This window comes from Fusarium odoratissimum (genome assembly GCF_000260195.1).
Source record: "Fusarium odoratissimum NRRL 54006 unplaced genomic scaffold supercont1.8, whole genome shotgun sequence".
NCBI classification, from domain to species: domain Eukaryota; kingdom Fungi; phylum Ascomycota; class Sordariomycetes; order Hypocreales; family Nectriaceae; genus Fusarium; species Fusarium odoratissimum.
The window spans coordinates 376,719-403,251 of record NW_022158694.1 but is presented as its reverse complement, the minus strand read 5'-3'; the positions used below and the strand labels follow the sequence as shown (position 1 = coordinate 403,251).

General features: G+C 49.0%; 11 protein-coding genes across 18 annotated transcripts; 6 read left to right on the top strand and 5 right to left on the bottom strand.

The window, feature by feature from the left end:
• Nucleotides 1-101: 101 nt before the first annotated feature.
• FOIG_05936 (nicotinate (nicotinamide) nucleotide adenylyltransferase) lies at nt 102-2,632 on the bottom strand. Of its 5 annotated transcripts, XM_031204851.1 has the most exons (5): nt 1,889-2,632; nt 1,721-1,764; nt 1,641-1,673; nt 1,180-1,589; nt 102-1,128 (listed from the first exon to the last, which is right to left on the bottom strand). In XM_031204851.1, exons 1-5 carry the CDS (start codon nt 2,032-2,034, stop codon nt 931-933), a joined length of 831 nt encoding a protein of 276 aa, XP_031065100.1. In that variant the 5' UTR covers nt 2,035-2,632; the 3' UTR covers nt 102-930. The 5 variants fall into 5 exon arrangements, with proteins under 5 accessions (XP_031065100.1, XP_031065104.1, XP_031065103.1 ...); XM_031204855.1 differs by having other exon boundaries at nt 1,641-1,764; XM_031204854.1 differs by having other exon boundaries at nt 1,180-1,673.
• A 3,001-nt stretch (nt 2,633-5,633) lies between these two features.
• Nucleotides 5,634-7,627, bottom strand: FOIG_05935 (uncharacterized protein; the record flags this gene model as incomplete). Its single annotated transcript, XM_031204850.1, has 2 exons — nt 5,634-6,748; nt 6,796-7,627. The coding sequence occupies 2 exons, from the start codon at nt 7,625-7,627 to the stop codon at nt 5,673-5,675; spliced, it is 1,908 nt and encodes a 635-aa protein (XP_031065099.1). The 3' UTR covers nt 5,634-5,672.
• Nucleotides 7,628-7,907: 280 nt separating this feature from the next.
• On the bottom strand, nt 7,908-10,354 carry FOIG_05934 (uncharacterized protein). Its single transcript, XM_031204849.1, has 2 exons — nt 9,214-10,354; nt 7,908-9,165 (listed from the first exon to the last, which is right to left on the bottom strand). The coding sequence occupies exons 1-2, from the start codon at nt 9,698-9,700 to the stop codon at nt 7,949-7,951; spliced, it is 1,704 nt and encodes a 567-aa protein (XP_031065098.1). The 5' UTR covers nt 9,701-10,354; the 3' UTR covers nt 7,908-7,948.
• Nucleotides 10,047-10,783, top strand: FOIG_05933 (uncharacterized protein; the record flags this gene model as incomplete). The annotated part of the gene is made up of 2 exons (XM_031204848.1): nt 10,047-10,049; nt 10,448-10,783. The coding sequence occupies 2 exons, from the start codon at nt 10,047-10,049 to the stop codon at nt 10,781-10,783; spliced, it is 339 nt and encodes a 112-aa protein (XP_031065097.1).
• Nucleotides 10,784-10,790: 7 nt separating this feature from the next.
• Nucleotides 10,791-13,221, top strand: FOIG_05932 (uncharacterized protein). 3 transcript variants are annotated; one of them, XM_031204847.1, is made up of 3 exons: nt 10,791-11,052; nt 11,122-12,508; nt 12,558-13,221. In XM_031204847.1, exons 2-3 carry the CDS (start codon nt 11,645-11,647, stop codon nt 13,059-13,061), a joined length of 1,368 nt encoding a protein of 455 aa, XP_031065096.1. In that variant the 5' UTR covers nt 10,791-11,052; nt 11,122-11,644; the 3' UTR covers nt 13,062-13,221. The 3 variants fall into 3 exon arrangements, with proteins under 3 accessions (XP_031065096.1, XP_031065095.1, XP_031065094.1); XM_031204846.1 differs by having other exon boundaries at nt 10,791-11,069; XM_031204845.1 differs by having other exon boundaries at nt 10,791-12,508.
• Nucleotides 13,222-13,323: 102 nt separating this feature from the next.
• On the top strand, nt 13,324-14,692 carry FOIG_05931 (uncharacterized protein). Its single transcript, XM_031204844.1, has one exon. The coding sequence runs from the start codon at nt 13,538-13,540 to the stop codon at nt 14,249-14,251; it is 714 nt and encodes a 237-aa protein (XP_031065093.1). The 5' UTR covers nt 13,324-13,537; the 3' UTR covers nt 14,252-14,692.
• Nucleotides 13,336-17,129, bottom strand: FOIG_05930 (uncharacterized protein). Its single transcript, XM_031204843.1, has 3 exons — nt 15,516-17,129; nt 15,019-15,465; nt 13,336-14,960 (listed from the first exon to the last, which is right to left on the bottom strand). The coding sequence occupies exons 1-3, from the start codon at nt 16,578-16,580 to the stop codon at nt 14,598-14,600; spliced, it is 1,875 nt and encodes a 624-aa protein (XP_031065092.1). The 5' UTR covers nt 16,581-17,129; the 3' UTR covers nt 13,336-14,597.
• A 702-nt stretch (nt 17,130-17,831) lies between these two features.
• On the top strand, nt 17,832-19,440 carry FOIG_05929 (lactoylglutathione lyase). Its single transcript, XM_031204842.1, has 5 exons — nt 17,832-18,042; nt 18,102-18,130; nt 18,233-18,669; nt 18,721-19,003; nt 19,053-19,440. The coding sequence occupies exons 1-5, from the start codon at nt 17,879-17,881 to the stop codon at nt 19,226-19,228; spliced, it is 1,089 nt and encodes a 362-aa protein (XP_031065091.1). The 5' UTR covers nt 17,832-17,878; the 3' UTR covers nt 19,229-19,440.
• A 678-nt stretch (nt 19,441-20,118) lies between these two features.
• On the top strand, nt 20,119-22,111 carry FOIG_05928 (phosphoglycerate dehydrogenase). The gene has a single exon (XM_031204841.1). The coding sequence runs from the start codon at nt 20,133-20,135 to the stop codon at nt 21,981-21,983; it is 1,851 nt and encodes a 616-aa protein (XP_031065090.1). The 5' UTR covers nt 20,119-20,132; the 3' UTR covers nt 21,984-22,111.
• Nucleotides 22,112-22,529: 418 nt separating this feature from the next.
• On the top strand, nt 22,530-25,835 carry FOIG_05927 (uncharacterized protein). Of its 2 annotated transcripts, XM_031204839.1 has the most exons (4): nt 22,530-23,132; nt 23,183-23,409; nt 23,456-24,125; nt 24,171-25,835. In XM_031204839.1, the coding sequence occupies exons 1-4, from the start codon at nt 22,912-22,914 to the stop codon at nt 24,787-24,789; spliced, it is 1,737 nt and encodes a 578-aa protein (XP_031065088.1). In that variant the 5' UTR covers nt 22,530-22,911; the 3' UTR covers nt 24,790-25,835. The 2 variants fall into 2 exon arrangements, with proteins under 2 accessions (XP_031065088.1, XP_031065089.1); XM_031204840.1 differs by having other exon boundaries at nt 22,530-23,409.
• Nucleotides 24,939-26,413, bottom strand: FOIG_05926 (carboxy-cis,cis-muconate cyclase). The gene is made up of 3 exons (XM_031204838.1): nt 26,064-26,413; nt 25,906-26,014; nt 24,939-25,858 (listed from the first exon to the last, which is right to left on the bottom strand). Exons 1-3 carry the CDS (start codon nt 26,259-26,261, stop codon nt 25,020-25,022), a joined length of 1,146 nt encoding a protein of 381 aa, XP_031065087.1. The 5' UTR covers nt 26,262-26,413; the 3' UTR covers nt 24,939-25,019.
• Nucleotides 26,414-26,533: the final 120 nt, after the last annotated feature.

Here is a 26,533-nt window from a genome sequence, read left to right as displayed (position 1 = left end):
TCGTCTTGGCCCCTGTAAATCATCAACACAATGGAGACACCTATTGGTTGACTTTGTCCTCGTGCAATCTTGCCAGAGAAAGAAGGAGCCGGAGATATTGTCTCAGGGAGCTATTTTCCGTCCTTTAACGGACGGAAGACTTGGCGGTTCATAGGAATTGCGGCAGTTGATTTATCATTCGTCCAATCGAAATCACTCAGGTTTCAGGCCAAAGCCATTGAAAAACAATAAATTGGATCATTGGTCCCAAGGATGTGAACGGGTATCTATCCAGCTAAAACTCCATATATCGGCTACCCGACTGGTTCTCTATAAAATCATGGCTTGCCAACAAGCTTAAACTTAAGGCTCTTTTTTAAACCAAGGCAACAAAGACTATCGAAGCGGGCCGAGGTAACTCCAATTAAAGACCTACAATTTGTCCTCAATCTCTATGACACGTGCATATCAATAGTCGGAGACCTCCGACGAACCCGGCGGGTTGCTAGGCATGGATAGTAACAGATTGGGCCCAAGATAGCGGGATGCCCCGTCTTTGTATGCCTCAATTGATGGAAATATCTCCGCTCAAAAGTGCGCTCTATCCAACCGCTGATACATAGCAGGCTGCGTCAAGAGCGACGTCCTGTCATTAAGGAAAGTGAAAAGTCCACCTCCTCATCACCGCACCTTCTGAATCCTAAACTCGATGCATCTAGGACAACTCAACCATTGTGGTCCATTGCGATGACTAACATTGATCCTTGGCCCTGAAATCGCAACGACTCAAACATCAGATCGGAAGCTGTTCTCGCTCATAGCCTGGGCTCTGTTCTTTACGTCGTGAGCTCTCAATGATTCGGTTACCGCGCTCAAAGCTCGGTAGCTGTATCGGGACCGATGTCTGGGTGGGGGCATTGGTTCTATCGTTTACCGTAATGACGGATACATTCAACCGGTGCTGGTGCCGGCATCGGGCCCATTCGTAATGGCGTTCTCCTTGCCCTTGGAGTCAGGCATATCGAGATCGCGATAAAGATTATTCTCGAAGATGTAACTGACTACAAGATCAGGAATCAAGTAGTCAATTGACATGTTACGTTTAAGCAATAGGCGAATCTTGGTGCTGCTGATGTCATTGGTAACGACCTGTACTATCGTTAGTATCACAATACTGACACAATTATTCGTAGAACATACCTGACGGATTATGTGAATATTCTTCTCCCATTGCTTCAGGTTTGCCAGGGTTGAATCAATTTCAGTTCCTGTACGCTCCAAAGCAAAAACGCCGTAGTTGCCCAGGATGTGGTCAAGGTCACGCTCGTCCCACACACCGGGAGTCGACATGGTCTGGATGAGATCAAGGCCAGCAAGGAGCACAATGCGGCAGCGCTTTCGAGTTCCGTCAGTGCATTCAACACCGCCCATGACCTCGTTGATCTCATAGTCAAAGTGATCAAGCACTTTGGCGGTTGGGATGTAAGTTGGGCTCTCAGCTTCCCAGGGGTCGACCATTAGCCACTTAGAACTGTTTTCGGTCGCAAGTCTACACATCTCAATCCGATGATGAGCAGGAGCTAGGCCCTTCTTTTTGTAGGCATCGCTGACTGACATCTGGTTAGTTCGGGCATGTTTCATCTGGTAGGACCTTCACTTACCAGGACTCAAAAAACCTGCAACAACTTCGAAATCTGATAAATGTCAGCGATGCTTCAGAAGCAATGAGCGAGCAACCTACTCTCATTGTGAGCATGGTCCCGAGCCATGGGGAACATCCGAAGGCTGCTCAAAAGTTAGCTAATGCTTGTCCAAATATTGCCAAATTTCGTGATTGTCCAATGGTCGAGAGCATCGACCTCGATCAGATGATCTGCCAAAAGAGCCAGAATCATTAGGGTAAGCTTACTGAAGATACGTGATTGGGCTGAAAGAGCCGCAAGCAACGAGACATAGCGGAGTTTTGTCTGGAGGGCATGATCGTTGGAAGCGGTGCGAGGGAAAGACGTAATCCTCCCTCGTGTGCTCCTTAACGTATTGGTAGTCGCAAGCCATTTCGACTATTGTTGTGTAGTTGATATTGGTTTCTGAGATGAGAGTGGCGGGTTGAGCGGAACGAGGGGTTTCGCGATCCGATGAGCAACAGCGGCCGGCGCCGGTAGTTGACGGCGAACGAAAGCGAGGGGCACGGCAGTATCGGCGCAGAGACCGAATTACGACCGGCTCGTTGAAAGTGGGCAGATCCGACCAGTTGCGGTGATTGAAGTCGTCGGGGTTATCAGGCGATGGTCGAAATAGAGATGTGGCAACTTCGCGATTGTCGTTGACTGAATACTGCGCAAGTCTGGCGAAATGGATAGGCGGGCGGCGATGGCGGGGGTTCCGAAATCAGCAAGTATTGCAAGTATTATGATGATACAGTAAGGGTTTCGCAGGTATTATCGCTTATTGGGTTGGGGCTGTTGGCGTGTAGAGAGGGCTCGAGTAAGTGAATGAGTGAGTGTGTTCGTATGGGCGGGAATGGAGAAGAAGCTGGAAGAGGGAAGTTAAAGTAGAAGAAAGAAGGTTTTCCTTACGGCCCTTCTGCGAGAATTGGATTCAAGTCTCCAGGCAGGGCAGGCGGGCATAGGCAAAGATGGTGGGCAAGTGCTGGGCTGCGCGTGCGCCGAGATCCATTGCCTTAACAAGGGAAATGTGGGACCACAGAAGCTATTCCCTCTGTTAGACTCCTGTGCTGAGCATTCTGGTAGGTCAGTTTCAGGCCCGCTAAAGAATCCGAAGCCATTCGAACCCCAGTCCCCAATCTTGGACAACCTGAGCCTGCCATCAACTCAACTGAATGGGAGTTACTGAACGCACAAGCACCCACAAAACACGAAAGTCCAGGCCTTTGACGCACCATTCGCACGCCATCGACCTCAGCGGAGTGCAACAAAGCCACTGTTTTTGTTGTGTTTTGTTTTGTTTTGTTTTGCTTTGGCTGTTGAAGATTTTACACCTGGTGGCGCCTGGAATGGTTAGTTTCCCCCATTGGCTCGTTCCCAATTCCCATCAACTACCACACTGGGAACCTCGAATTGTGTCATAATTCCTTACCACAGAACAGAATGCGGTTTTCTCTTTCTAATCTTGAACATGCTCCCTGTTCGCTTCAAAGGAACTCTTGATTACTCACTAAATCATTCACGTTCTAACTCTTAGTGGCGGGGTATGACGACGGCGATCTGAGCCACTCCACTAAGCCGGCTCGAGGGAACGTGATACAGGGACAGAGGGACATCAGTAGCAGCGTGAACCTAAGCTCTACGGTAGCACCAATAGGTTCCCTGTAAAGTTACATTGTCGGCCTTGGTTTGTGTTGAAACCGAAACTCATCGAATTGGTTGGTCTCTGGAGCTGTGCTGCATGCCGATAGCTTTCAATGGGTAAATCAACATGGTTATCAACCGTATAGCTACAAATCATAGTTTCCGTAAATCTTCAACATGCAGATCAAACTCAAAGCAAGATATCTCGGCTTGCTATGATGATGATCTGCTCCGTTTACAACTGACGGGATTTGCCATTCTCTGAGATTGGCCTGTCTTCCAGTCTGACTTCATTGCTCTGCCACGAAGATGTCTTTGTAAGCACCATGAATCAATCAGATTGCATACCGACGACAATCACTTTCATCAATCCCTGTCAGGAAATGCGGGGTGATTCTAGCTATCTTTGATTGTCAGAGCTCTTACACTGAAGGTTTCTCGATAGACAAATTACATAAATGATTGGCATAACTGTGTGATCTTTAGTAAGTTGAGCCGGCGGTGTCTTAAACCGCTCCGATCAACATCGAGGATTATCCATTAAATCTCTCAAACAGCAACTTATTATAGTCAAAGCTCTATTGCAGCAGTTGACTCCACGCTCATCCCTGGGGCATATGAACATGGATTTGCTTGGAGCTCCAAACGAGCTTTCTCCACCATTCTTAACGGCGTGCTGTTGACTCGTGATTCAAAAATGCACCGCATCTCGAATTTAGCACAGCCAATTTGCATGCTCTGATTTTAAAGGGAAAATCAGATCATGGTCTCCTAACGATATGGATAAGTTACGTGCATATCGTGCCCTTTGGCGGAGAAATAGGAGAAACTCCTACGAGATTGACCAATTTTATGTTATTTGATTGGCATCGAACCACCAGTCAATCACAAGAAATGACAGTAGCAATAGGGTCAAAGTTAACTTCCTGTGCATTCGGCCAAGTCCTAACTTACACTCGATCTTTTTCTTTAAACCCGCAGCTGAACTATCGAAAGTCACAGACAATAGTATTCTACGCCAAGAATTCGTATTAACACCAGGTGTTTTCTCTTTTAGCCAGACGGTTTCAGACGACAGCTCGCCTCGTTGCTAGTCAGACGCCGAGAAAACACGCATGTCTCTGAGCTACTTAGCGGACCAATTGATACTTTGAAGGGAGTTAAGAGAGGTCCACTGTGGCCCCGGCTTGAAGCTGTCTCTGCCACGATACTCCGTAGTGCTGCGATGGATGCATTTTAGCCTTTTTAGGTGAGTGATGGGTCCGGAAATCGCATTTCCTCCCGCCGACAGCGGAAGCTTACAAACTCGGGAACTCGGAGTCATTATCAATAATATCTGACCCGAGGAAATAGAGGCTTCGTGGTGCTCGTCGGAAAAGAACCATCCATCTAGACAAAGTCAAGAGATAGGCAGTGACTTGAGACTGGGGAATGTAGTTATGGGAGGATATGTCGATAAAAAGAACCGCTTTGAGCGACTTCGGGACCATTGAAAAGAGAATATCCAGTAGGAGTCAACTATTGGGACAAGTTTTCGCTTTCAGAGTCTCTTGGTTCGTGGCGGCTATGAGAACCCTCCTGGTTACAGTATGCGAGAAAAGATGAAATACACCGTGACAACCTATTACAACTTTAGTTTGCACATCTATCAGAGGCTATAAAGTTCTACGATTAGGAGCATATTCTCATAATGTTATATATTTGCTCAATCTATCACAACTTTGGCCTTACTTTATGCACAAGTTGAAGAAATCAACAAGGGATATATGTATTCCGCTTTCTCGGAGCCCGAGCCTTGGCCATGACCTTTATCCACTGTTTACCAGATCAAGGAAAAAGCCAAATCTTCCACTTGAGCTTAATAATATTAGATTTATAAGTCTCTCCGCCATAGACAAAGAAATCCGAGTGCGGATCCGCAACCTCAAGCGTGGGGATGTGGGACGAAGCGTAACTCCCGAACATGTTTGCGGGGAAACGAAGTCATTAGATTAGACGACTAGCTTTTACCAATTTATTCTTGATTCAGGAGATCCTCATAGTACAACCCAGTTTTGTTTTCATTTGATTATGTGACATACGCGGCGTTGATCTTCTTTGCTAGGTCTATGCTCGTAATGAGAGGCTGATGGAGATCAAATCCAATTCAAGAAGCTGAGCTCTTCTCCTCAACCCCAAACTTGACTCACTCGGCAGTGGAACGCTCCCCGCAACTAGAGGCAAACTGCAGGGAACATGGGGTTTGGCCCTACGGTACTTCTTCGACAGTCCTTTGCACCGCCGTAAGCTAACATGAACCTCCGGCGGGCCGAGGTGTGAGACATGTGCTCAGGGAAACAGATGAGCCGGAACCAGTAAAGTACTTCAATTTGTATGCTACAGTCCTCAATATCCAAAGTCCTCCCAGACAACCTTCTCTCCCAGCAACCAGCCTTCCAGTGCAGCCAGCAGAGCTGGCGCTGTGCACAGAAAGAAACGGGCGTTTTGGCCCTTGAGTCTCTCGACATCATCAGCGGTTATTCGTCGCTTTACTACCCGTGTCCCAGCCTGCTCGACCTCCTCCAACAAGTCCACCTTATCCCGCTGACCAGTGACGAAGAGTGTAGTCACATTGGACAGCCCTGGGATTCTCGAGAACGTGTCAGTCGCGAGCGGTAAGTCCTCGTAGCGTAGAGTCCAGAGCAGCGCAAATGGAGCTTTGTGTTGAAGTACAGCTGGTGCTTGTGCAAGGACAGGCGTAATTCCTACACCAGCGGCGATAAAGACAGATTGAGAGCCATTTGATTCCAAAGGGATGCGGAAACCCTCTTCGCCGCCAAAGCCAATCACTGGTATCTCCAAAGGCACACGAGGGTTGTGCTTTCTCAGGAAGTTCGTTACCGGGCCATGTTTCCTTGTTGTGATTTGTACCTCCTTACTGTTCTCTGGTGGGCTTGACACAGTAAACGTTCGAACGTAGTCATCGTTGATACTTTGAGGATCATGATCGGCCATGTGACTGTAGCCACTCGACACTTCCTGCTCAAAGTCCAAGGTGATATACTGTCCTGCGTGCCATGCATTGATAGGCTGTGTCGAAGATAGCTCAAAGGTGTATCGGTCAATGGACGGCGTAAGAACTTCGCGCTTAGTTAAGCTTGCCGTGATACCATTTGATGATGCATCGGCAATATGTGCATCGTGCTCTGAGAGCAAGTGACGGACAGGAGGGTTGTAAGGCGAGTATTCGCCCAGCGCACCTCGGAAAGGTAGTCCCGACTTGACGAACTTTGCGGCAGTAATTGAAATCTTGACGGCAAGTTTTGTTCTTGCAAGATAAGAAGAAGCCTCATCACCAACAAGTATCGATGCGCTGCCCGTGGCATAAAGAACGTTGGCTGTGTTGTAATCTGGAATAGCGATGCCAACCAGTGGATTCACTCTGAAGTTGCCGAGTGTCTGATATAGTCTATTGCCAGAGACTGATACTTTATTAGCGTTGTTCATAATATAGGAATGTCAAACTCACATTCTGGATATATCAGTTCCAGCCCGCCGTCTTCGTTCTTGATAATCCTCATGAACCCAGGACTTCCTCCACGATGATTTGTATCCATTGTGACCCCATTTGTGCTCGACAAGAAGAACATGTCTGCCGCTGCAACCAGATCTAGGGCCTCCTGTGACAAGGGCAGCTTGTCCGAGACAAGCTCTGGTGCCATATCATTAGGCACAACATCCTTCTTGTTGAGATATTTCGGACAGTTGCCCAGGCTCTCGGTCACAGCCATGGCCATCTGTACTGCCCTGCCTTCCTCGACTGTTGCACCAGCAATCATGTTTCCTACCAGCTTCACGCGATCTCTGGTCTCCAGGTCGATAGACAGTCCTGCCATTCCCTTGCCTTCGCCTCCATTTGGCCTGTTAATGGCGCCTTGTTTCACGCCGTCGTCATCAATCCCGTCCCACAAAGCTCTAAAAACAGGATCATGGCGAGTATCAACTGAGCTGTTAAACGCGAGTACGCCTTCAGCTACTGGCCTCGCGAAGCCCCGGTCTCCGCCCCATACTGTAGTCCATGGGCGACCCTCGCTATCTAGCGTTCCGAGAGCTACCAAGGGCGACTGCATCACTCGCATGCCATATTGGGGTGCTAAACCTGGAAACGTTGGATTTCCTCTTGTAGGGACTTTGAGTTGCTTTTGCACGGCCAGTTCGCCATCGTGCCATTCTGATGTCGCCGAGGGCATATTGTTCTGAATAAAGGATCCGTATGACTGTAGTAAATGACTTTGAAACGCGTATTGTAAGCTCAGTGCAAGACTGGGGAAGAGTATGTTCAGAAGAAAGAGCTTGGTCATGCCGCCCTTTAAAACCTTCGACTTAGTCAATTCTCTGTCATCAGTGTATGTCAGCAACCAAGATTGACTTCCTGCTGTCGACAAATCGTCAGCCGTGGACTTTTCTCTTTTAAGGGCGTAGTTGACCACACTGCAGGGTTGCTCACGACATTAGCACGAATAATAAGTAATCAGAACGCCCAAGTCAGCGTGGCAACGCCACTCCCTCCAACATGTCATCTATCACTTCTATTCAGGCTTCTTATGTTAAAAAGTCCACCTATGGACATGATATTATTGATTCGTGATTCATTAATAATCCAATACATTTGATATAATCATTTACCAACCCCCTGGTCTTTGAGATTCGACGTCATAGTTATAGGGAGGAGCCCTTTCAGGTCTCGCAGATGCTGCACGAGGCGGCATTGGGTTCGTCAAGTTCCTTTGTGGAGGTCCCCGAAAAGGCACTGGCCCTGTGGCACTTCGTACTGGAGGATTGAAGGGCCGTTGCATTGCGGCTCCGCCCTGATGAGAGTTCACAGATGATGCAGTGCTCATGCGACCCCCAGGATTGTAAGCTTGGTATTGGGGTGCCTGGGTTGAAGGAAATGTTCCCATGGGCTGCGAAAAGTTATCCATAGGGCGAGCGCTGGGAGCGCGAGTCGAGGGAGGGAAGAAAGGTGCCATATCAGAGTTCATTGGGCCAGGGCTCTCTGTAAATCGACCAGGAAGAGATGTTATTGGGTCCATTGCCATTTGATTTGCAGGATAAGGGCCAAAGTTATCATGCCTGTCTGTGATAGATCGGGGCTGGGTGTGTCCCTGGTAGTTAATGGGAGGCACATCAGGCACGGGGGATGCAATCCGTCCATATCCACCTCCAGATCTAGAAGTGGCTCGGGATGCGTAGCTCGCGATAGATGCCGTAGTGCCCTGTCTAGACGGCACAGTTCGTTCTGAAGCTGGGGGTGCGTTCTCCATGCCACCTGGCGTACCGGGGCGTGAAGTGTAAGGCGGCAGTGTCATCATGGTGTCGTTACGGTTGAGCATTGGTGGGTGATCCATCTTGGTGACTGGGCCAACGTTTGGCAGAGTGGGTAGGGTGGCAGCTCGATCGAGGTGAGGCTTCTCTCCATTCTTCTTGGCCGCTTTGACTTCAGCCTTGAAGCGGCTGGCCTCCTCCCTAGCTAGAGCTTTGTTGACCGTCTTTGTGACAATCTTCATCAACGCCTTGGTGACCTTCCGCTCGCAGTATCCAGAAAGACCACCGTCGGCTGCAGGAATCCAATGGTACAAAAAGAATACCCAAAACAGAACGGCTGCCAGAAGAAAGAGCGCAGAAAACACCCAGATAACCAGAGTGAAACACATTCCCGAGAGGATAAGTGCCTGTTGATAATCTTCTTCGGCTAGGATCTTGATTTTCTCAAAGAATCCAGTAATGGAGTCGCCCACATTGTCTGCTGTAGGCGTCAATTGTGCCTCATACACTGACTTGAGTGTGAAAGCATTGAGAACCTGACGAGGGCCTGAGCAGATGATGACTCGGATCCAGGCTATAGAAATTAGTAAAGAGTGATTGATAAGTTGACGTGTAAGGCTACCTTGAAAGTTGAAGTATGTGAAAAGCGCAATGTATTGTGCGCCTTCTTTACTTTTGGTGAGTTCAGCAAAGACTAGGAATCTTTTCCAACCTTGCGAACCAAGTCGAATTGATTCCCATCGAACAGCTAAGCTATCAAGATAGGATTCCGCAACATTGCCTCGTCTGATAACCCGAAAGGCGCGGAAACCCTCGTAAGCTAGGTTGATGAATGAGAGAATAATGCAAATAGAAAAGATCCATTTCGTGACGTCGAAGGAGATGGCAGGATCGATCTTTGAAGACCAACGATCGAACACGAGTAGATTGACGGCAGTAAAACTGTCAACGACATAGACAGCAACTGAAACGAGAAGCATAAGCCACAGGTAGATATAAGCAAATACAGTTCCGCATCCGCGGCTTTTAAAGTCGCGAAGATTGATATATTCCCATTTCTGGTCAGCAATCCCCACAACCTGCTTCTTCCTGTTTCCGCAGCAAGTCATGATGAGAACTGTGAGAGTCTTCAGAGGCTATTTCGAAAACAGAGGTCGTCGGTGGGTATAAAGGTTGTCGAGTGACAAGATATCGGGGTACTTCGCCAGCGAAGACCGAATACACAGCTATCAAAAGAAACAGAGGCAAAAACGTCGAAACATAAACTGGAAAATAAGCGATCGTGATAATTTCGTGCTGCAACCGGTGCGCGATAAGTGAGGGTTTAGTGTAAAGTTGAACGCATGGCTGTCGTTGATAATGTCGTATATACTTTCGATTAGATAGATAGGTTTTGTTGTTCAAGAAGAGAAATATTCAAGAAGGTATCTTTGAGTGATGAGTGAAATTGGTAATATGGTAGGTTTCAATAGAGGACAATAGCCATATAAGGATGGCTGTTCTCGGTGGTTGGATGACGATATGTTGTTTGAGATTCGAGACAATGGAATGAAAGAGTGACGAAACCGACACGAAAGAGACTGTACTGAAGCCAACAAAGGAGCCGTCAAAGCTGTGACAAGAACAATTACTGTACGGAGTACAATAGCAGTAGAAGGCTGGAAGATGAATGAAAGAGTGTCTGGAACAATGAGACAGAACGGAAATGAGTTTGGGAGGTTTCAAATGGGGGGCTAGTTAAATCGCATTATTATCCAGCATTGACTTGACTTCAAACAGGAAGGAGCGGAGATCAGCATCTATAGCAAGTCCAACGCTACAAGAACCCTGGCCTTTAGTGGCGCCATTGCCTGCAGGTACCAAACGCCAAACGTTGGGAGCATTATCTTGACGGTGCATCAAGACCAATGATTGGCTGTGGAGGTGCTGCGGCGCGGAAGAAGGCCACCATCAACAAGAGCCCAGTGGTTACGAACCTATTGCCTCTGTCGGGCCTTGGATGGAGAAGACTGGGCATTGCCGCTGGTGTTCGCTCATTTCTCTTGTTTCAGTGGCTGGTGTTCTTTATCCTCCAACCGCCAACTGGAATCTTGACGGCCCAAGAAGACGGCGCGACCAATCCCACAGCGCCAGACACTAATAGCGAATCAGCACGATTAGCCGCCGTGTTCAGCGGTAATAATACTGGATAATAACAAAGCCGTGTAACCAGAACCGACAAGAACAGCACATTATCAAATGGAACCTGGATCGGTGCTCCCGAATTCTCGAGTTTCAGCGTGGTTGCATCGCAACAAATCCCCCAATTCTCTCGGGTCACTCGAATGGGTGAAACATGCTAACAGTGGTCGGGTTGCCTCCCCCGCGTCAATCCATGCCATAAGCACCGAGACTGTTGCACACAAAGCCCAGAGCTAACTTGGTCGCAATCTTGGGTCGTCGGCATTTTGGAAACCCGCTTGTAAATCTTCATTTCCCGTGAACATCATAAACTCACAATCACTGGCATCACATGAGCTGACAAGACGAGGTGCCTCGTCGATCAAAGAGCTACCGCAACTTGCCTCGGTTACTTCAACCACAGCCACAATGATAATTACCGATTGCTGGCTGCTGACTGCTTCAAATATTGAGAAATAACGCAATTGACGGCAGTTGGTCATTGTGGGCTGAGCGTTCACCCATGACATTATAAACTTCCACTCACACCTTTTCTTTGTTCGAAACAACTCTAAAAGGGTCGTGCGAGCAATGGTCCTATACATGAGACTATGCGCTACTCCCCGCTATTCACATCAGTGACTGACAAGATCAGACGTCTCTTTGTTTGGATGGCGCAAATAACATCGCATTCACTCAGGACAAAGGAATGAGGCATTCATTGGCTTCATCCAATATGTGGCAGAGTTGGGTTCTTTGTTGTCTGTTCCCGTTCCAGAGACGGCGGCAGAGGTTATGACAGGAGGAATATTTACTCTCAGGAACATCCTGAACATTTCATCTGCTACATCTTTCTCTTGTCTCAAGTGAACATCACCGCCTTCGCCACCATCATGACTTCCGGATACTCGTCGAATCCCGGAGTCAGGATGTTCAGTAGTCCCGCCACAGAGGTTGAGAAGCCAGCATTCGAGCTCCTCGAGCAGGTCAAGAAGAACGTCTGGATTGTTACGAGAAAGGGGGACCCGCGACGGGAGAAGTATCTCGCCAGTCCTAGCAGCCCCTTCGGAGTGAAGCCTGATGGGACTGTCGATGTCACGCAGACACGTCGAGAAGCTGAGGCTCTCAACACGCTCCTGTCGAGTCATAATCAAGCCTACACTATCCGTCAGATCCTCAATCACGAAAACCTCGTCTCCATCGTTGGCGTCATAGAAAATTGGCCTTTCAACAAGTCACAAACATCTGACGTTACCCCAGGAAACAATGTTCAGATGCTCGTCTGGGACTTTGGTGATGCTGGTAACCTCAGCGCTTTGTTCCGCCATTATCCCTGTAAGAGTTCTGAGTTCTATCTACCAGAATCTCTCTGTTGGCACGTTCTCCGTTCTTTGATTCGCGCAGTGACCTATCTCCATGACGGGAAACGGCTCATTTACCGACTCGAGCAACTTGGTCGTCACATGGTCAGGGAATGGGTCTCTGTCAACACCGATTGGTTCCCAATTCTGCATCGTTGCATCGAGCCTAGGAATGTCTGGCTTCAGCATCCTCGAGGCAATGAGACCTATGGCCAATGCAAATTAGGTGATTACAGCCACGCAGCTGTCACATGTCACATCGTGGATGGTCAATTCAATCCTGACACTGTTCGCTCAGATTCGAATGGGATGGCGTTGGCTACAAAGGAGGGGATTTGGCGACTGGATGATACTCGATCTGCCTATGATGTCCCCCTAGCGTCGATTCCGAACGAGGTAAGAACCCAATGCTGGTTGAGACTTGCCATCAACTCACATGATGTAGGAAGATCGACCCTATACCCTCGGGGATGAGTTGTGGTCTATTGGGGTGACCGTTTTCACCATGATGACTGGCCAGGCTCCAACTTACTACTGTGAGGGATGCGGTTGTTCACATGTCGCTTTCTGCGAAGACGGTGGCTGTCTGGAGAAAGAGGCCGTTGCAAAAGGATGTGACTGTTTCCTTGGTGGTTGTGAGCATGTGAGTCAGAGGGAATGTAGGGAAGAGGTCTCAGGGTGGCCGGGTTGTCCAGCTTGGCATAATTGCTCCGAGTTCACCATCAACATTCATTCGTACCTAGCAAGAGCTCGTTACACCAAACCATTGCGTGCCATGATCATGGTAATGCTCGGGTACAACCCTGCACGGGGAGATGACCCTTGGGTTCGAATGGTAGAGGTTGCGCAGATGGTGGAGCTCGCATATGGACAGTGGAAGCAAGAGACAGAGGAGGGGAGACTTTGCGTGGATGCTGAGGATGACATGCTTCAGAGGGCTACGAAATGAGAGGGCGGGAGATCATAAATGAGTGTAGCAGGCTCTTGTCGCCATTTACTGTTTCTTATTACTAGTACTCTTATAAATTTAGATAATTTCTTTGGATACCTCGCAATAATCACGTTCTTTCTCATGGACCTTGAATTAAACGTTCAGCAATCAAAGAGCCAATGATCTTACACGACTGCATGTCAATTCACAGAGCCAATGAGATAAAACCAGTCACAAGCTCTCCACTTCGGGCGCCCCGCCATCAACAAGGCTTGAGCAAGTTGAACCTGGCCTGGACCTGAGCCGTTTCCCCATTCCACCTCAACATCCATCAAGGCTTGACTCTTCTTTTCTTCCAAACAACGAGCGGATCTTTTCTCGTTCTTGTACAATAATCTAGCGCTATTTCCCTATCTATCGAACAACCAAGTAATTCTCTGGATTCAGGAAAGTCCGCAGAGGCTAGCTTATCAATCGCCAATCATTCAATTACCATGTCCATCTCCCACCCAACGCCTCCTCTTCTCCTCACAAAGCGCCTTACGGCCTTTCTCAACGCGAACCGAACTCCCCAGCTTCCCACGCTTCTTCTTACAAGCCCTCACGGCAAGCTTCTCGCACACGCAAGCCCTCATCCCGTAGCCGCTCTCCGAACACATGCTACCGTCGCTGCATCCCTCCTCGCCATACACTCCACCTCGGCACCTGCCCTCGCTGCGTCTCTACCCGGTTCTCGCACACCCGATCCGATCGGAAGCTCGCCACCTGAAGAGGATGGCCTCGAAGACGAGACAGATCGATTATCACAAAGTCAGCAGCTCGACTCACATAAGTCTGGCAAGGGACGGGGCATCAAGCCTGCTACTGTCACGGTTCAACTTACGAGCGGGACTGTCGTGATCCGTAGGTTGAAGTGCGGTCTTCTCTTCGTCTGCGTGGGACCCGCCAACCCAGATGTCACAGAGCATGGCGTGCCTAATGTGCATGATCTCCATGTTCCCACTGGCGAGTCCTCTCATGTTGGCAGTCCAGATGGAGCAGACAGTATTCTGAGCACTGGTGGACAAACGACAGCTAGTCTGGAGAGCAACGCAGGCTCTGCCGCTGCAGTAACTGCCCTTCGCCGTCATGCCACTGAGCTAGCGCGTTGGCTTGACGACAAGCTTGGTACGCTCACAGTTCCAGAGGAGGGTGTTGGCGTGGAGTAATGGCAGCATGTTTGGTACAAGCGATTTGGCATAGACGGCGTTGGAATTTCTTATGAGGGATAATCAAGGAGTGATCTGAGAAAGGCTTCTTTTTAGGCGTTAGGGGCCGCCTTTTACAGAGACGGCATTTATATAATCAGAGACATTGATGATACCTAATATTTTCGCCCAATACGAGGGTATTAGAAATAAAAGCCGCTTCCAGAGGCTGGATGTTTGAAGACCCCATACCAATCCATTCCTAAATAACGCCATAGCTCATAACGCCTCCATATGCTTTTAGTTTCATGGTCCAAAGACTCGAATCCTCCGAGGCACTCCAATATTTGCAACAGAAAGAAACAGGCTACTCTATACTCATACGCATGATCCCATCATGAGTATCAATCATTCCTTGGAAACCAACCCGGCCTTTGCTGTTAAGTCGTCCAGCCGCAGAGCTACTGCCGGATAGGTTTCCTGGTGTGCTGCCGGCTTCGCTTGGTGCACTACTGCCGGCCTTATCGCCGCCGTTACTACCGGGACGAGAACCCCACGACATACCGTCTCGTTGGAGTGGACTCTGCATGACTGGTGAATTGTGAACGCTCATCCCAGGGCTGACAGCTCGACGTTTGAAGCTAACAGGATCAAAATCATCGTCCCGGCGACGTTTACTGTTAATTCTTCGAGTTATTTCTGCAGCACTTGGTGGTTGAGTACCGCCATTCTGCGGGGCCCAAGTCATTAGTTTGTTGTTTACTTTGACCAGACAAGGATGCACTTACAGTAGCTCCACCAACTGACGGTGAGTCCATCGCCACGTCTTCGCTGATACCTGAGGATGAGCCTCGAGGAAGAAAAGCGGCAGGAGGCGGTGTGGTTCTCGCACCGCCAGTGCTACTTGACTCAGAAAAGGTGTCCCAAAACGTCTTGCCTTTTGAGTTCTTGATAGCATGTTGCTTAAAACTGCTAGAGAGACCCATGGATATGTCGCCCATGATATCGTCCTCGGGTACGTCGTTCAGGCCTTCTTGCTGTGTCAAGTTGGGTGAAGAGGGTGCTGTTGTTGATTGAGTTGAATCCAAGGCCGGTTGTGGGATCCTGGGCTCAAGCTCCATGTCGCAATCACGAACCTGTTTAACAACTTCGGCTTCTCGACGAAACTCAGATTCGGCAGGAGTGCTCTCTTCCATGAGCGCAGCACGAATGCGTGCGAATCCTTTTGTCTTGGGCTGTACCGTATTAGTTGCGCGCTCGTATTAATCCGATATAAGTGACTTGCCAAAAGATTTCCCCGTCTTGTTACTACCCTCCGAATGACATTGCGCTGCCCATCTCCAAGCCCGTCCACATCGCCCATTGCTCGTGTCTCATCGGAATCTGCACCAGAAATGTGCAATTGATTAGCCTGCCAACTGATGCTCTCGCGACGAGCCCGAGAAGAATTAGTTGGTGGTGACTTGGATAGAGATGCACCGCTGAATCCCAGTCCCAAAGGCCCACGAGCCTTCTTCTTGGCTTGTTTGCGGGGTCTTTGTCGCTGTTGGAAACTCATGAGGCTGCTCATTGCAGGGGATCCAAAGGTCCCACCAGACCCTTGGGGACCGAGAATTGGACCAATCTTATGGACCTGCGGAGTTGTTACGTAGGTCTCATCCATATCCTCGTCCATCAGCTCATCGTCATCTGAGGTACTTGACGAATCAGAGCCAATCGCCTGGCTCCCAAGCGAGCTGCTGATGTGCATCTTTTCCTGATTACCCATGACTGACCATAGAGACGTCGATGTTTGTTCGGGGCCTGCATAATGACTTCTTCGGCTCGGTATGTTCATTGCCCGGCCACCAGCGGTGGGCGATGAGTCGGGAGAAGACTGTTCGGCGAGGGTCGAGTGGTGTAGGCTGGTAGCGGCGCGAGAAAAGTCAAGACCGCGGGAGCGACGAGGAAGTATATTGGTAGGAGATGCATATATCTGGGAGTGGTCCAGTTTAGGTGATAAAGGTGCGGGTTTGACGTATGAGTTCGCGGCTGGTGGAGTAAATTCTCGAGGAGGCATCTGTATGGAAAAGCCACGGTTGGAGAAGTTTGGGCGTCGGGGCGTCACTGGCTGAGGAGTGGGAATACTTGTGTCGTCTTTTGATGTCCGTCGAGATGCCTCGACGATGCGTGGTGAGGGAGAGAGTCGAGAGGGGGTTCCTCCTCCGTCGGACATGGACCGCGTTTTCGTCAAGGGCGACCGAGCCTGGGTTTCCTGCAATCCAGTAACTTCCTGATATCCAACAGCCTTTAAATCGTCCATGATGGCCGAGTCCTCATATTCACCCGCAGTATTTCGGAAGCGATCCATGATGGCTAAATTGTTGCTTTTGCGGAAGGTTGCGGTTTCGAGTTGGCGGTCACTATTGCTAGCCTTGAACGTAACTTTGAACAAGGGGCAATAGCTGAGATGAGAATAAAAATATCATGGCATTACATGCTGTGATGCGGTGAGTGTTGAAGAGAGAAACTGTAAAGAAAGGGCGTAAAGTCAAAGAACGCGAGGTATTGCGATGAGTGGGCGGCTACTACTAACTGTAGCAAGCTTGAGTAAATAGAAATCCATCTCTTTTAGGTTTGGCCGCCCAGGGCCGCTAAATTAGTTCCACAGGCTGTTGGCGGCTGAGAACGGCCCCGCAAGGCGCCATCAGCGTCAGCAGTGAAACCTTGAATCGCTCATCGACATGGATACGACTATATTATTATACCTTGTTCTTGATTTTCATGTTTTCATGAGCATGGCTGTCCCTATAACGGAAACAGTCCACCAGGTATACAGTCTGGCTTCGAATATGTACAGTTTACCTTGAGTTTATGCGGCAAGGTACAAGTCTGCAGCACTCACAACATGCGTACGGCAGTTGGCCTAGGTTAATCTTGACGACATATTCGGTAAAGGTGCATAAAACTGGGTGTGCTTTGTACGGTTCATACAATTGGAGGCCTGTATCGTTGGTATATGGGAATGGGCAGTATAATATCAACTTTTCCTTTAGGTCAAGCCAAGCAATAGCTTATCATATTGACTAGCGTGTACGTTGTTCGAGATTATTATAGTACATACCGCTTGTTGAAACTGATGTCTTTTCTTACCTTCAGAACACAGTGAGGGGTCGAGTTGAGATCTTATAACAATACCTAGTCAATGGACCTTAGTTATGAAACAATGCACCGTCGCGGCATTGGGACAAGGAAATACCCACACCCAAAAAAGACCAGTTTCTCCCAGAAGGCGCCTGTAACAGATAGGTCGTTTAATTATTCAGTTCCGAACACCTACATTGTAGTTCCGAGCGCAGCCAGAAAGAATATGCCTCCAACCTACCCTACACAAGAGCGGGTTAATCAGTTTTGAACTTATGGTGTCTCTTTCATAATCTACAACTACAAGAGAACTGACGGAGATCCTTTGATAGAGTTTAAAATCAAATAATTGTAGATGACTGTGTAGTGCTATTGAAATTGTGATCTCTTTGCTTCCATGAATGATGCTTTGACGTCAGAGCGAAGTGGGGTTACCAAGTGGAGGGGCATTACCTCAACATCAGTTCCGGCTATCATCATAAAATCCAATAACTTCTCACAGATTCATACTGCACAAAAAGCTCAATGAACTTTGCAAGAGCCGCACAGCGCATCAAGTCCATTCAAAACTTTCTTACTAGACAGACAGTTCCCCGTATTCCTGTACCTGCTATTGCTGCTGGACAATCCAGGTTAGTCACAATGGCTTCAACTACAGATACCAAGAACTACAAGTTCAACCACTCAATGTAAGTGCAGATCTTCATGCATCTTCGGTGCGAAAGTAGTTGCTAACTCGGTTCAAAAGGATCCGAGTCAAGGACCCCAAGGCTTCCGGTATGTCAGACACCTTGATGTCCACAGCCCTGATCATCAAGCCTCATCTTAAGCTTAAATTGAACAAACTCACTACTTGTGCGAATATTGACTCAAATGCAGCTAAATTCTATGAATTCCTTGGCATGAGCCTTGTGAAGAAGCTCGAATTCCCTGATAGCAAATTCGACCTCTACTTCTTCGGCTACGACTCTCCTAATGCCCTGTCACACAACAAGAGCACTTTTGACAGGCAAGGACTTATCGAGTTGACTCACAACTACGGCACTGAGGATGATCCTGAGTACAAGGTGAACAACGGTAACCAAGAGCCTAACCGTGGTTTTGGCCACACCTGCATTGCCGTCGACAACATCCAGGCCGCCTGCAAGCGTATTGAGGATGCTGGTTATAAGTTCCAGAAAAAGCTGACAGATGGACGCATGCGAAACATCGCCTTTGTACTTGACCCTGATGGCTACTGGGTCGAGGTCGTTGCCAGAAATGATTACAAGCAGACAGAAGATGTGAAGGAGACTGATGTGTCTACCTACACTATGGTTTGTTCACCATTCTTGTTGATCTTCTAGAATTTGTAGCTAATGATCTAGAACCACACCATGCTTCGTGTCAAGGATGCTGAGAAGTCCTTGAAGTACTACCAGGAGGTTCTTGGCATGTCTCGACTGCGCACCCTTGAGAACCCTGAGGCCGGCTTCAACCTCTACTTCCTTGGCTACCCTGGCGATCAGCCTTTCCCTGAAGGTCAGGATGAGAATACTATCACCCATCGGGAGGGTCTTCTCGAATTGACATGGAACTATGGCACCGAGAAGGATGAGAACTTCCACTATCATGATGGTAACAGCCAGCCTCAGGGATTTGGCCACATCTGTGAGTTAATATCTGTGTAGGAGAGCAGACATGAATCTGACAAATTTAGGCGTTTCGGTTGACAACATTGATGCGGCTTGCAAGCGATTCGAGGATTTGAACGTGAGCTGGAAGAAGAGACTTACAGACGGCCGAATGAAGAACGTTGCCTTCTTGCTGGATCCTGATGGCTACTGGATTGAGCTTGTACAGAATGAAAAGTTCTCTGGCAAGGAGAACTTCTAGATGCCCAAACTTGCATATTCTATAACAACGGAGTGTTATATCTCAAGATTGAGAAATCAAACTTAGAAACGATGTCATGAAATAAGGCATCAAATCTACGCATACTTAGCCGCATAAGAAGGAAAATGAAGCCAATCAGCATAATATTGCAGAACGAACGATGCACAATGTAAAAGGCGTGGGGCAAGCAATTGATCTCCGGTCGTTTTTTCCCACAGCTTAAGGCTCTCATCGTACAAATAGTCATCTTGTACCTTGATAGTTACAGTGATATCAATTTCTGTCGGAGGCCAATTACTTAATAGCGCCCTTCAAACAGAGAATCGCTTCGACGATATTGATCCAGGCATTTGTGCACATTGAGACTATATCCCAGGTTGACCGGTGAGCCATGTTGCCGTGTTCTCGCTCAGCATGCACCAGATCAGCGTGTCCAAAGCCACTGGACTTCTTTGCCCGGCAGACACGGGTCGTTTCTAGCGGTGGCACTGGAATGCTTGTGTTATGTACCCCACGACGGGCCGTGGCTTGCAGTAGTTGAACATGGAGAAATGAGGGGTTGCAGCTTAGGCTGAGTCTGAGATACAGGTGCCACACCAAAGCTCAAGCTCAAGTTCCATGGACATTGATGGTTACTCTCTTGGTGCCCCGCCATATCCTGTACCGTGCCGTAGTACTCTGACGGTAATCACAATACTTCACTCGCTGAACGAGCTTTACGCGCGCAGATGAACCACCCCCGCGCCAGAGATCACTGCCTCCGTGGGGTGCTTACATGGGAGGACAGACTTCTGCATCTCAATCTGCCCGTTCTTATTAAGGACTTTTACTTTGAGAAACGGTGATCAAGGCTGATCTGGGCTCATTGGATTGGGTAGCCAAAAAGGTGGCGGTTATCTGTCTCATGGGAGGGCAAAGACAAGAGGGGGAACGTCATCTCGATCTTTTTACTTATACTAGGTCGTGTGCCCTCTCACACTTGAACTTGAGTTTCTTAGGATACACACCGTCTTTGCAAGTACTTCAGACTACTACTCAACTCACCATGTCCCCTTCAGCTACTTTTGACACACCGTCTGCTGGCCACTCAAACCGTCTTAAGATCCTCGTACCTGAAAAAGTATCTCCAGATGGACTGGCTTTACTCACCCCTCACTTTGACGTTGACAATCGTAAAGGGCTAACAGCCACTGAGCTTATCAATTTGATCCCCAACTACCATGGTCTGATTATTCGCTCCGAGACGCAAGTTACAGCTGAAGTCGTCCAAGCTGGACGGAAGCTGAGGGTTGTTGCTCGGGCTGGTGTTGGAGTTGACAACATATATGTCCCTGCCGCAAGCGCCCAAGGCGTTATTGTTGTGAACTCTCCTTCAGGCAACATCCTCGCAGCGGCAGAACACACTATTGCACTCCTCCTCTCAACAGCCCGTAATGTGGGCCAGGCAGACAGCAGTGTCAAGGCTGGCCGCTGGGAGCGAAGCAAACTCGTGGGAGTTGAAGTTGGCCGCAAGACTCTCGGCATCATCGGATTGGGCAAGGTTGGAATGAATGTTGCTCGCATGGCCATAGGTCTCGGTATGACAGTCAAGGCGGTCGACCCCTATGCAAGCACCGACATGGCTCGCCAAACTGGCGTTGAACTGGTTCCGGGGTTGGAGGACCTGCTTCCTGTGGTTGACTTTCTGACCATCCATACGCCCCTGCTTGCTACAACACTGGACTTAGTTGGCGAGGCAGAGTTTAAAAAGATGAAGAAGACAGCTCGTGTGCTCAATGTTGCACGCGGTGGTGTGTATAACGAGGAGGCTTTAATAAAAGCACTTGATGAGGGATGGATCGCAGGAGCGGGTATTGACGTCTGGTCCTCAGAGCCACTGGCTGCAGACTCAGCAGCAGCCCGGCTCAGTCAACACCACAAGGTTGTGGCGACACCTCATCTGGGAGCTTCAACAATTGAGGCACAGGAGAATGTTTCCATGGATGTCTGCAAGCAGGTCCTTGAGATTCTTCAAGGCGGACTTCCTACTAGCGCTGTCAATGCCCCTATTATCATGCCGGAAGAGTACCGTAAGCTGCAACCATCTGTGCAGCTTGTCGAAAAGATGGGCCGTCTCTATACGCAGCACTTTGTGCGAAGCAAAGGAGGCATGATAGGGGGTCGTCGATTCGAGCTCATATATCACGGCGACCTGGCTGGCATGACCAACACCAAGCCGCTGTTTGCTGCTCTTGTCAAGGGTCTTGTGTCCACGTTCAGCGATTCGCATATCAATATGGTCAACGCAGCACTCATTGCCAAAGAGAAAGGCATTGTGATTAGTGAGACTCGTTCTGGCGATTCACCTTCGACTTATGCCAACTTTGTGACACTACGTTCATATCAGGCTGGTAGCAGTGGCAGTGAGCAGGTAATTGAAGGCTACGCGAGTGACGAACAAGTCTTCATCTCCAAGCTGGACAGATTCAATGGTGTATTTACACCAGAGGGAACCCTCATTATACTGCACAACTACGATGAGCCTGGCAAGATTGGAGGAGTAGGTATGGTGCTCGGAAAGCACGGGATTAACATCAAGTTCATGCAAGTGGCCAGTCTGGACCCCGAAGCTTCTAAGGGAGCCGATACCCCGCCTGACCCGAAAGGCAACGAGGCATTGATGATTCTTGGTGTTCTCGGGCCGGTGAGTGGTGAAGTCTTGGAGGACTTGAAGAACTCCCCAGGAGTTCTTGATGTTGGACTGGTTAAGCTGTGATCATGGTGCTGGCTGGTCGAGCGAAGTGAGGATACCATTCAACATGCTCAGGGGTGGCAATCGCGACCATAGGTGTGACGGCTCAGAAGTAAACAAAAGACAAAATAAACCTTGATATTATGCGATGATTATCACATGCTCTCCAGCGAGCAAGAAAAATCTAACCCCAAGTTTAGGTGCTAAAAATGATCAAACTAAAGGTCTACTGTGTCTTTACTAAACTTACACAAGTCTTTTTGTCACTTGGTTATAGAGATCCTCAGTTTTCTTGCCTCTCTTTGACAATGGATGATTGATTGTCTTGACAATGACTTCATGCGGCTTTAGCTGGGAAACTAAGGGCACCGTAGCGAACGGTTTTAGCTTCTGCAACTTCAAGATTTTAGTGGATTTTGTCGACTGCATTCGGGATCTGGACCTGGTCTAGTGGACGCCTCCACCAATAAAATTATTCTCCCCTCCCTGGCAGTTCCCTGCGTCATCATGTTCGCGAGTTAGATGACCCATATCATCCAAGGATAAGGTAGCTAATTCCAACCCTTTCGTCCCACTTCTTTTGCCTCGTCGTTCTTGTTCTTCATCAAAGCTCGCCTTTGGTGCGAAGAGGTTGGATTTTGACCAGACGAAACGAGGCAAAAAGACTTCAATTGCCCGAATAGCTTCTCATCCTTAGCGACAGCATCTCTTCAAGCTTCACCTTGACCCTAAGCTCCCCTGTCTCAGCCACATTCCGGTCCTTATCGTGTAAGCTTTGCCAAGATCGCTTGTGCCTATCCGTCGGAGATTGATTACCTTGGCCTGCCTTGAACGCGTTCAACTCAATCTGACCTTCGACAATCGACATTCGCGGTCTTCCCGCTTCGCCTTGCGGTGACGAGATAACTCATATATCCACACACACGATATACGAAATACACATCCTGTCACAATGGCGAACGCTGCACGATACAATATGGGCTCAATACGCCCGGCTGTCATTGGCATGGGCCGAGTCTTTGGTGCAAGCTTGACGGCTGTCTCTGCCTTTCCGGTTGACACCAAGGGCCACCATGACGCTGGCGAAGAGGGCGGTTCCAGCCTCTGGGTCCTCGCTGTTGCGTCAATGGTTCTGGTCCTTCTTGGTGGTGCTTTTGCTGGATTGACAATTGCGCAAGTTCCCCTCCCTCTTGGCGATTCGCGACGCATGCTGACCTCACCAGTTTGATGGGACAAGACAGTATTTATCTCCAGGTTTTATCGGGCGATCCCGCGGAATCGCAGTCTAAGAATGCGAAACGTGTGTTGAAATTGTTAAAACGAGGAAAGCATTGGGTTCTGGTCACACTGCTGCTATCGAACGTCATTGTCAACGAGTCACTCCCCGTTGTATTGGACCGAACTCTTGGTGGAGGTGTTGCTGCTGTCGTTGGCAGTACTGTTCTCATCGGTATGTGAGACATGATACCTCTGGTAGGCTTTGCTAACCATAGCAGTTATTTTTGGTGAAATTGTTCCCCAGTCCATCTGCGTTCGATATGGCCTTCCTATCGGCGGATACATGTCTACTCCAGTTCTTCTTCTCATGTATCTCACCGCTCCCGTTTCTTGGCCTATTGCAAAGCTTCTCGACTGGATTCTGGGTGAGGATCATGGTACTTTGTACAAGAAGAGCGGACTCAAGACGCTGGTCACCCTCCACAAGTCTCTGGGCGAGATTTCCGAGCGTCTGAACCAGGATGAGGTAACAATTATCACAGCTGTTTTGGACTTGAAGGACAAGCCCGTTGCTGAAGTTATGACACCCATCTCCGATGTTTATACGCTTGCCGAAGACCACATCCTCGACGAAAAGACCATGGATGATATTCTATCCTCCGGGTACTCGCGAATCCCTATCTATCGTTCTGGGAATCACTTGGACTTTGTTGGCATGCTTTTGGTCAAGACACTCATCACCTACGACCCTGAAGATAGAATTCCCGTCCGCGATGTGCCTCTCGGTGCAATTGTCGAAACGCGCCCTGAGACCAGCTGTCTGGACATCATCAACTTCTTCCAGGAGGGCAAATCGCACATGGTGCTGGTATCGGAGTTCCCCGGCTCGGACCATGGTGCCCTCGGTGTTGTTACTCTTGAAGATGTGATCGAGGAATTGATTGGAGAGTAAGTAGCCAATTTCACATATGATGAGTATTACTGACCACACAGGGAAATTGTTGACGAATCCGACGTATACGTCGATGTACACAAGGCTATCCGACGTCTTACTCCCGCACCCCGAGCCCGCCGAATTCACGCAACTGCTGCCGCTGCCGCTGCAATGGCCACTAAGAAGGCCCCAGGCGACTCTATTTTGGTCGACGTTGAAGAACACGCCGAGGATCACCCTCCCAATGTCGAGACTGCTTCTTTCCACAGCAATTATGAAGGGGGATTCCACAACTCTGCCAAGACTGCCATTCATATGAAGCGCCGAACCTCTGATGGTGGCATAGAAGGCACCCCAGTTGTTGTGAAGGCTAGTCTAGATGAAATGAGGTCTCAACTTCGTCTTGGGCCTGCCAACCGAGCTGCGAACCCTCGCAGCAATACCCGCAGCCTCTTCAAAATCAAACAAGGTCTCGGCGCGAGCCATACGCCCCCCAACGATGGCTCAAGACCTGCCCAGCCGCGCGCTGCATCCCACATGGGTTTCACGAGTACTCACGGACAATCTCAGGCGCGGACTCAGGGGCATGAACGGACACCATTATTAGCCGAGGAGCACGAAGAAGCTATTGACGACGATGAAGATGACCACAGTCGTAAAACAAATGGTCGGCATTAGGGGGTATATTTAGTGGTATGGACAATAGGGTTTGATGGAATCGTTTCTTAGGAGTGGCTATATCTAAACCAGGGCCCTTTACTGTTGGGCATACCAGGCAAGGTCTAGTTAATACACCTCCGCAGCATTGATGACAGCAGCCAAATCATGGCAACTATAATACTCTTTGACGTCAAATTTTGTCTCATTGTAACTTTATTCTTCTTCTATTCATCCATACTAATGTGCTCTCAGTCATACCAGATGGCGTTCATGCCGAAGCCAGGCTCTGGTGTTCTAACCCTTGCAACACGGGCGAGGTGCTCATCTTGCCAGCGGTAGATCTCCAGCCAACCTTCTTGGTCATCCGTGATCGCTACCCACTCGTCTGTCCAAGGGCAAGGCGCAACCGCATTACTGTGTCCACCACTCGTAGGTGTAGGATTCAGGCAGATCTGGCGCTCAATGGCGCCGGTATCCGAGAGCTTGAAGGCGGCCACATAACCTGTCAGGTCGAAGGAGTTGGCACGGGACGAGGCAAAGAGATACTTGCCCGACGACGAAACCACGCAGACATCAGCGCGGTACTGTGTCCACCTATCGGGGATACCTGGAGGAATCAGAGGGTAGTGCTTGTGGGTGTAAACGGGAAGACGAGTTGCTGGATCGATGAGGTACTCGCAAATTCGGTTGCCCTTCTCCATAAGAGCATAGAGGTAGTTTCCAGTAGGATGCATGGCTACCCATCGAGGGTGGTCTCGAGCATCAGGACAATCGACAGAACCAACTAGCTCAAGAGAAGGATCGTCCTTGCTGACACGGCGATGGGTCCAGAGCTTGTTAGCACGGAGGTCGGCAGAATAGAGGTACTCTTCCTCAGGGTCAAAGACCATTCCGTGAATACCCGTGTTAGGCTGGTAAGGATAGTTTTGAACATTTTCCTTGAGAGCCTTTGTGGTGGAATCGGTGGTGAAGACAGCGCCGTGGCCAGCGTGATCGTAGAAAGGATTGCAGTAGACGGCATAAGGAGGCTTGTTCGCTGCGAGAAGGAAGATGGCACGGGTGTTTGTGGTGGCAAGAGAAGCATTGGCTATTGAGGTTAGTTTCCAGTATATGAACTGGTCAGATGTGACTTACGATCGTGCTCCATTGGGTGAGAGACTTGGTGAGTTATCGAAGTTGGCGATTCGACGGCGAAGCTGGACCACTTCTTCATGGCAGCACCGTAAATAGCTTTGCGATCATGCTGGAGCGCAATGTGAGTTAACATCTTGCAGTGTGAGAAGTGATCTTACACTAAATGTCATCCATGAGATTGGCTCGTCCTTGGGAATCTCGGTCCTTTTCACGAGCTTAAGTGTAAGAGCTTCGTCGTCGAAGGCAAAAGTGAAGATAGCACCTGGAGGTGTCCAGGTACCAACCATGAGATGATGAACAGGCATTTTGGCTGTGATAGATGTTGCTCGAAGCTTTGAGATGAGTGTAGGTCGCATACAAGTTGAAGCTAGAATCACAGCAGAACCAATTCAACGATCAATGAAGCAGTCCTGAGATTATTGCTGGAGGAGAAAGTACATGTTAAAAAAAAAGATTGAGTCGTTATCATGGATGATGGAGGGAGCGACAGGCTTAAACATTTATCCTACAGGGCATAGTGGAGGACCCCGCGGAATTGAGCTATGATGCAGGCTCTCAGTACAGTTACAGTTGGTTAGCAGTTAGCCGTGGGTCTAAGTCCGGGGACGGGGCCGGCTTCGGTAGTCTG

Coding starts and splice junctions, on each gene's coding strand:
- FOIG_05936 (XM_031204851.1), bottom strand. CDS start 2,034: ATGGCTTGCGACTACCAATACGTTAAGGAGCACACGAGGGAGGATTAC. Junction 1,674..1,720: donor GGACCATGCTCACAATGAGA/GTAGGTTGCTCG, acceptor GACATTTATCAG/ATTTCGAAGTTGTTGCAGGT. Junction 1,129..1,179: donor ATATTCACATAATCCGTCAG/GTATGTTCTACG, acceptor ACGATAGTACAG/GTCGTTACCAATGACATCAG.
- FOIG_05934 (XM_031204849.1), bottom strand. CDS start 9,700: ATGACTTGCTGCGGAAACAGGAAGAAGCAGGTTGTGGGGATTGCTGAC. Junction 9,166..9,213: donor CACATACTTCAACTTTCAAG/GTAGCCTTACAC, acceptor TAATTTCTATAG/CCTGGATCCGAGTCATCATC.
- FOIG_05932 (XM_031204847.1), top strand. CDS start 11,645: ATGACTTCCGGATACTCGTCGAATCCCGGAGTCAGGATGTTCAGTAGT. Junction 12,509..12,557: donor TAGCGTCGATTCCGAACGAG/GTAAGAACCCAA, acceptor CACATGATGTAG/GAAGATCGACCCTATACCCT.
- FOIG_05931 (XM_031204844.1), top strand. CDS start 13,538: ATGTCCATCTCCCACCCAACGCCTCCTCTTCTCCTCACAAAGCGCCTT.
- FOIG_05930 (XM_031204843.1), bottom strand. CDS start 16,580: ATGGATCGCTTCCGAAATACTGCGGGTGAATATGAGGACTCGGCCATC. Junction 15,466..15,515: donor CAAGACGGGGAAATCTTTTG/GCAAGTCACTTA, acceptor AATACGGTACAG/CCCAAGACAAAAGGATTCGC. Junction 14,961..15,018: donor CGTCAGTTGGTGGAGCTACT/GTAAGTGCATCC, acceptor TGGGCCCCGCAG/AATGGCGGTACTCAACCACC.
- FOIG_05929 (XM_031204842.1), top strand. CDS start 17,879: ATGAACTTTGCAAGAGCCGCACAGCGCATCAAGTCCATTCAAAACTTT. Junction 18,043..18,101: donor TACAAGTTCAACCACTCAAT/GTAAGTGCAGAT, acceptor TCGGTTCAAAAG/GATCCGAGTCAAGGACCCCA. Junction 18,131..18,232: donor CAAGGACCCCAAGGCTTCCG/GTATGTCAGACA, acceptor ACTCAAATGCAG/CTAAATTCTATGAATTCCTT.
- FOIG_05928 (XM_031204841.1), top strand. CDS start 20,133: ATGGGAGGGCAAAGACAAGAGGGGGAACGTCATCTCGATCTTTTTACT.
- FOIG_05927 (XM_031204839.1), top strand. CDS start 22,912: ATGGCGAACGCTGCACGATACAATATGGGCTCAATACGCCCGGCTGTC. Junction 23,133..23,182: donor TTTGCTGGATTGACAATTGC/GCAAGTTCCCCT, acceptor TGACCTCACCAG/TTTGATGGGACAAGACAGTA. Junction 24,126..24,170: donor ATCGAGGAATTGATTGGAGA/GTAAGTAGCCAA, acceptor CTGACCACACAG/GGAAATTGTTGACGAATCCG.
- FOIG_05926 (XM_031204838.1), bottom strand. CDS start 26,261: ATGCGACCTACACTCATCTCAAAGCTTCGAGCAACATCTATCACAGCC. Junction 26,015..26,063: donor TCTCATGGATGACATTTAGT/GTAAGATCACTT, acceptor ATTGCGCTCCAG/CATGATCGCAAAGCTATTTA. Junction 25,859..25,905: donor TCACCCAATGGAGCACGATC/GTAAGTCACATC, acceptor TAACCTCAATAG/CCAATGCTTCTCTTGCCACC.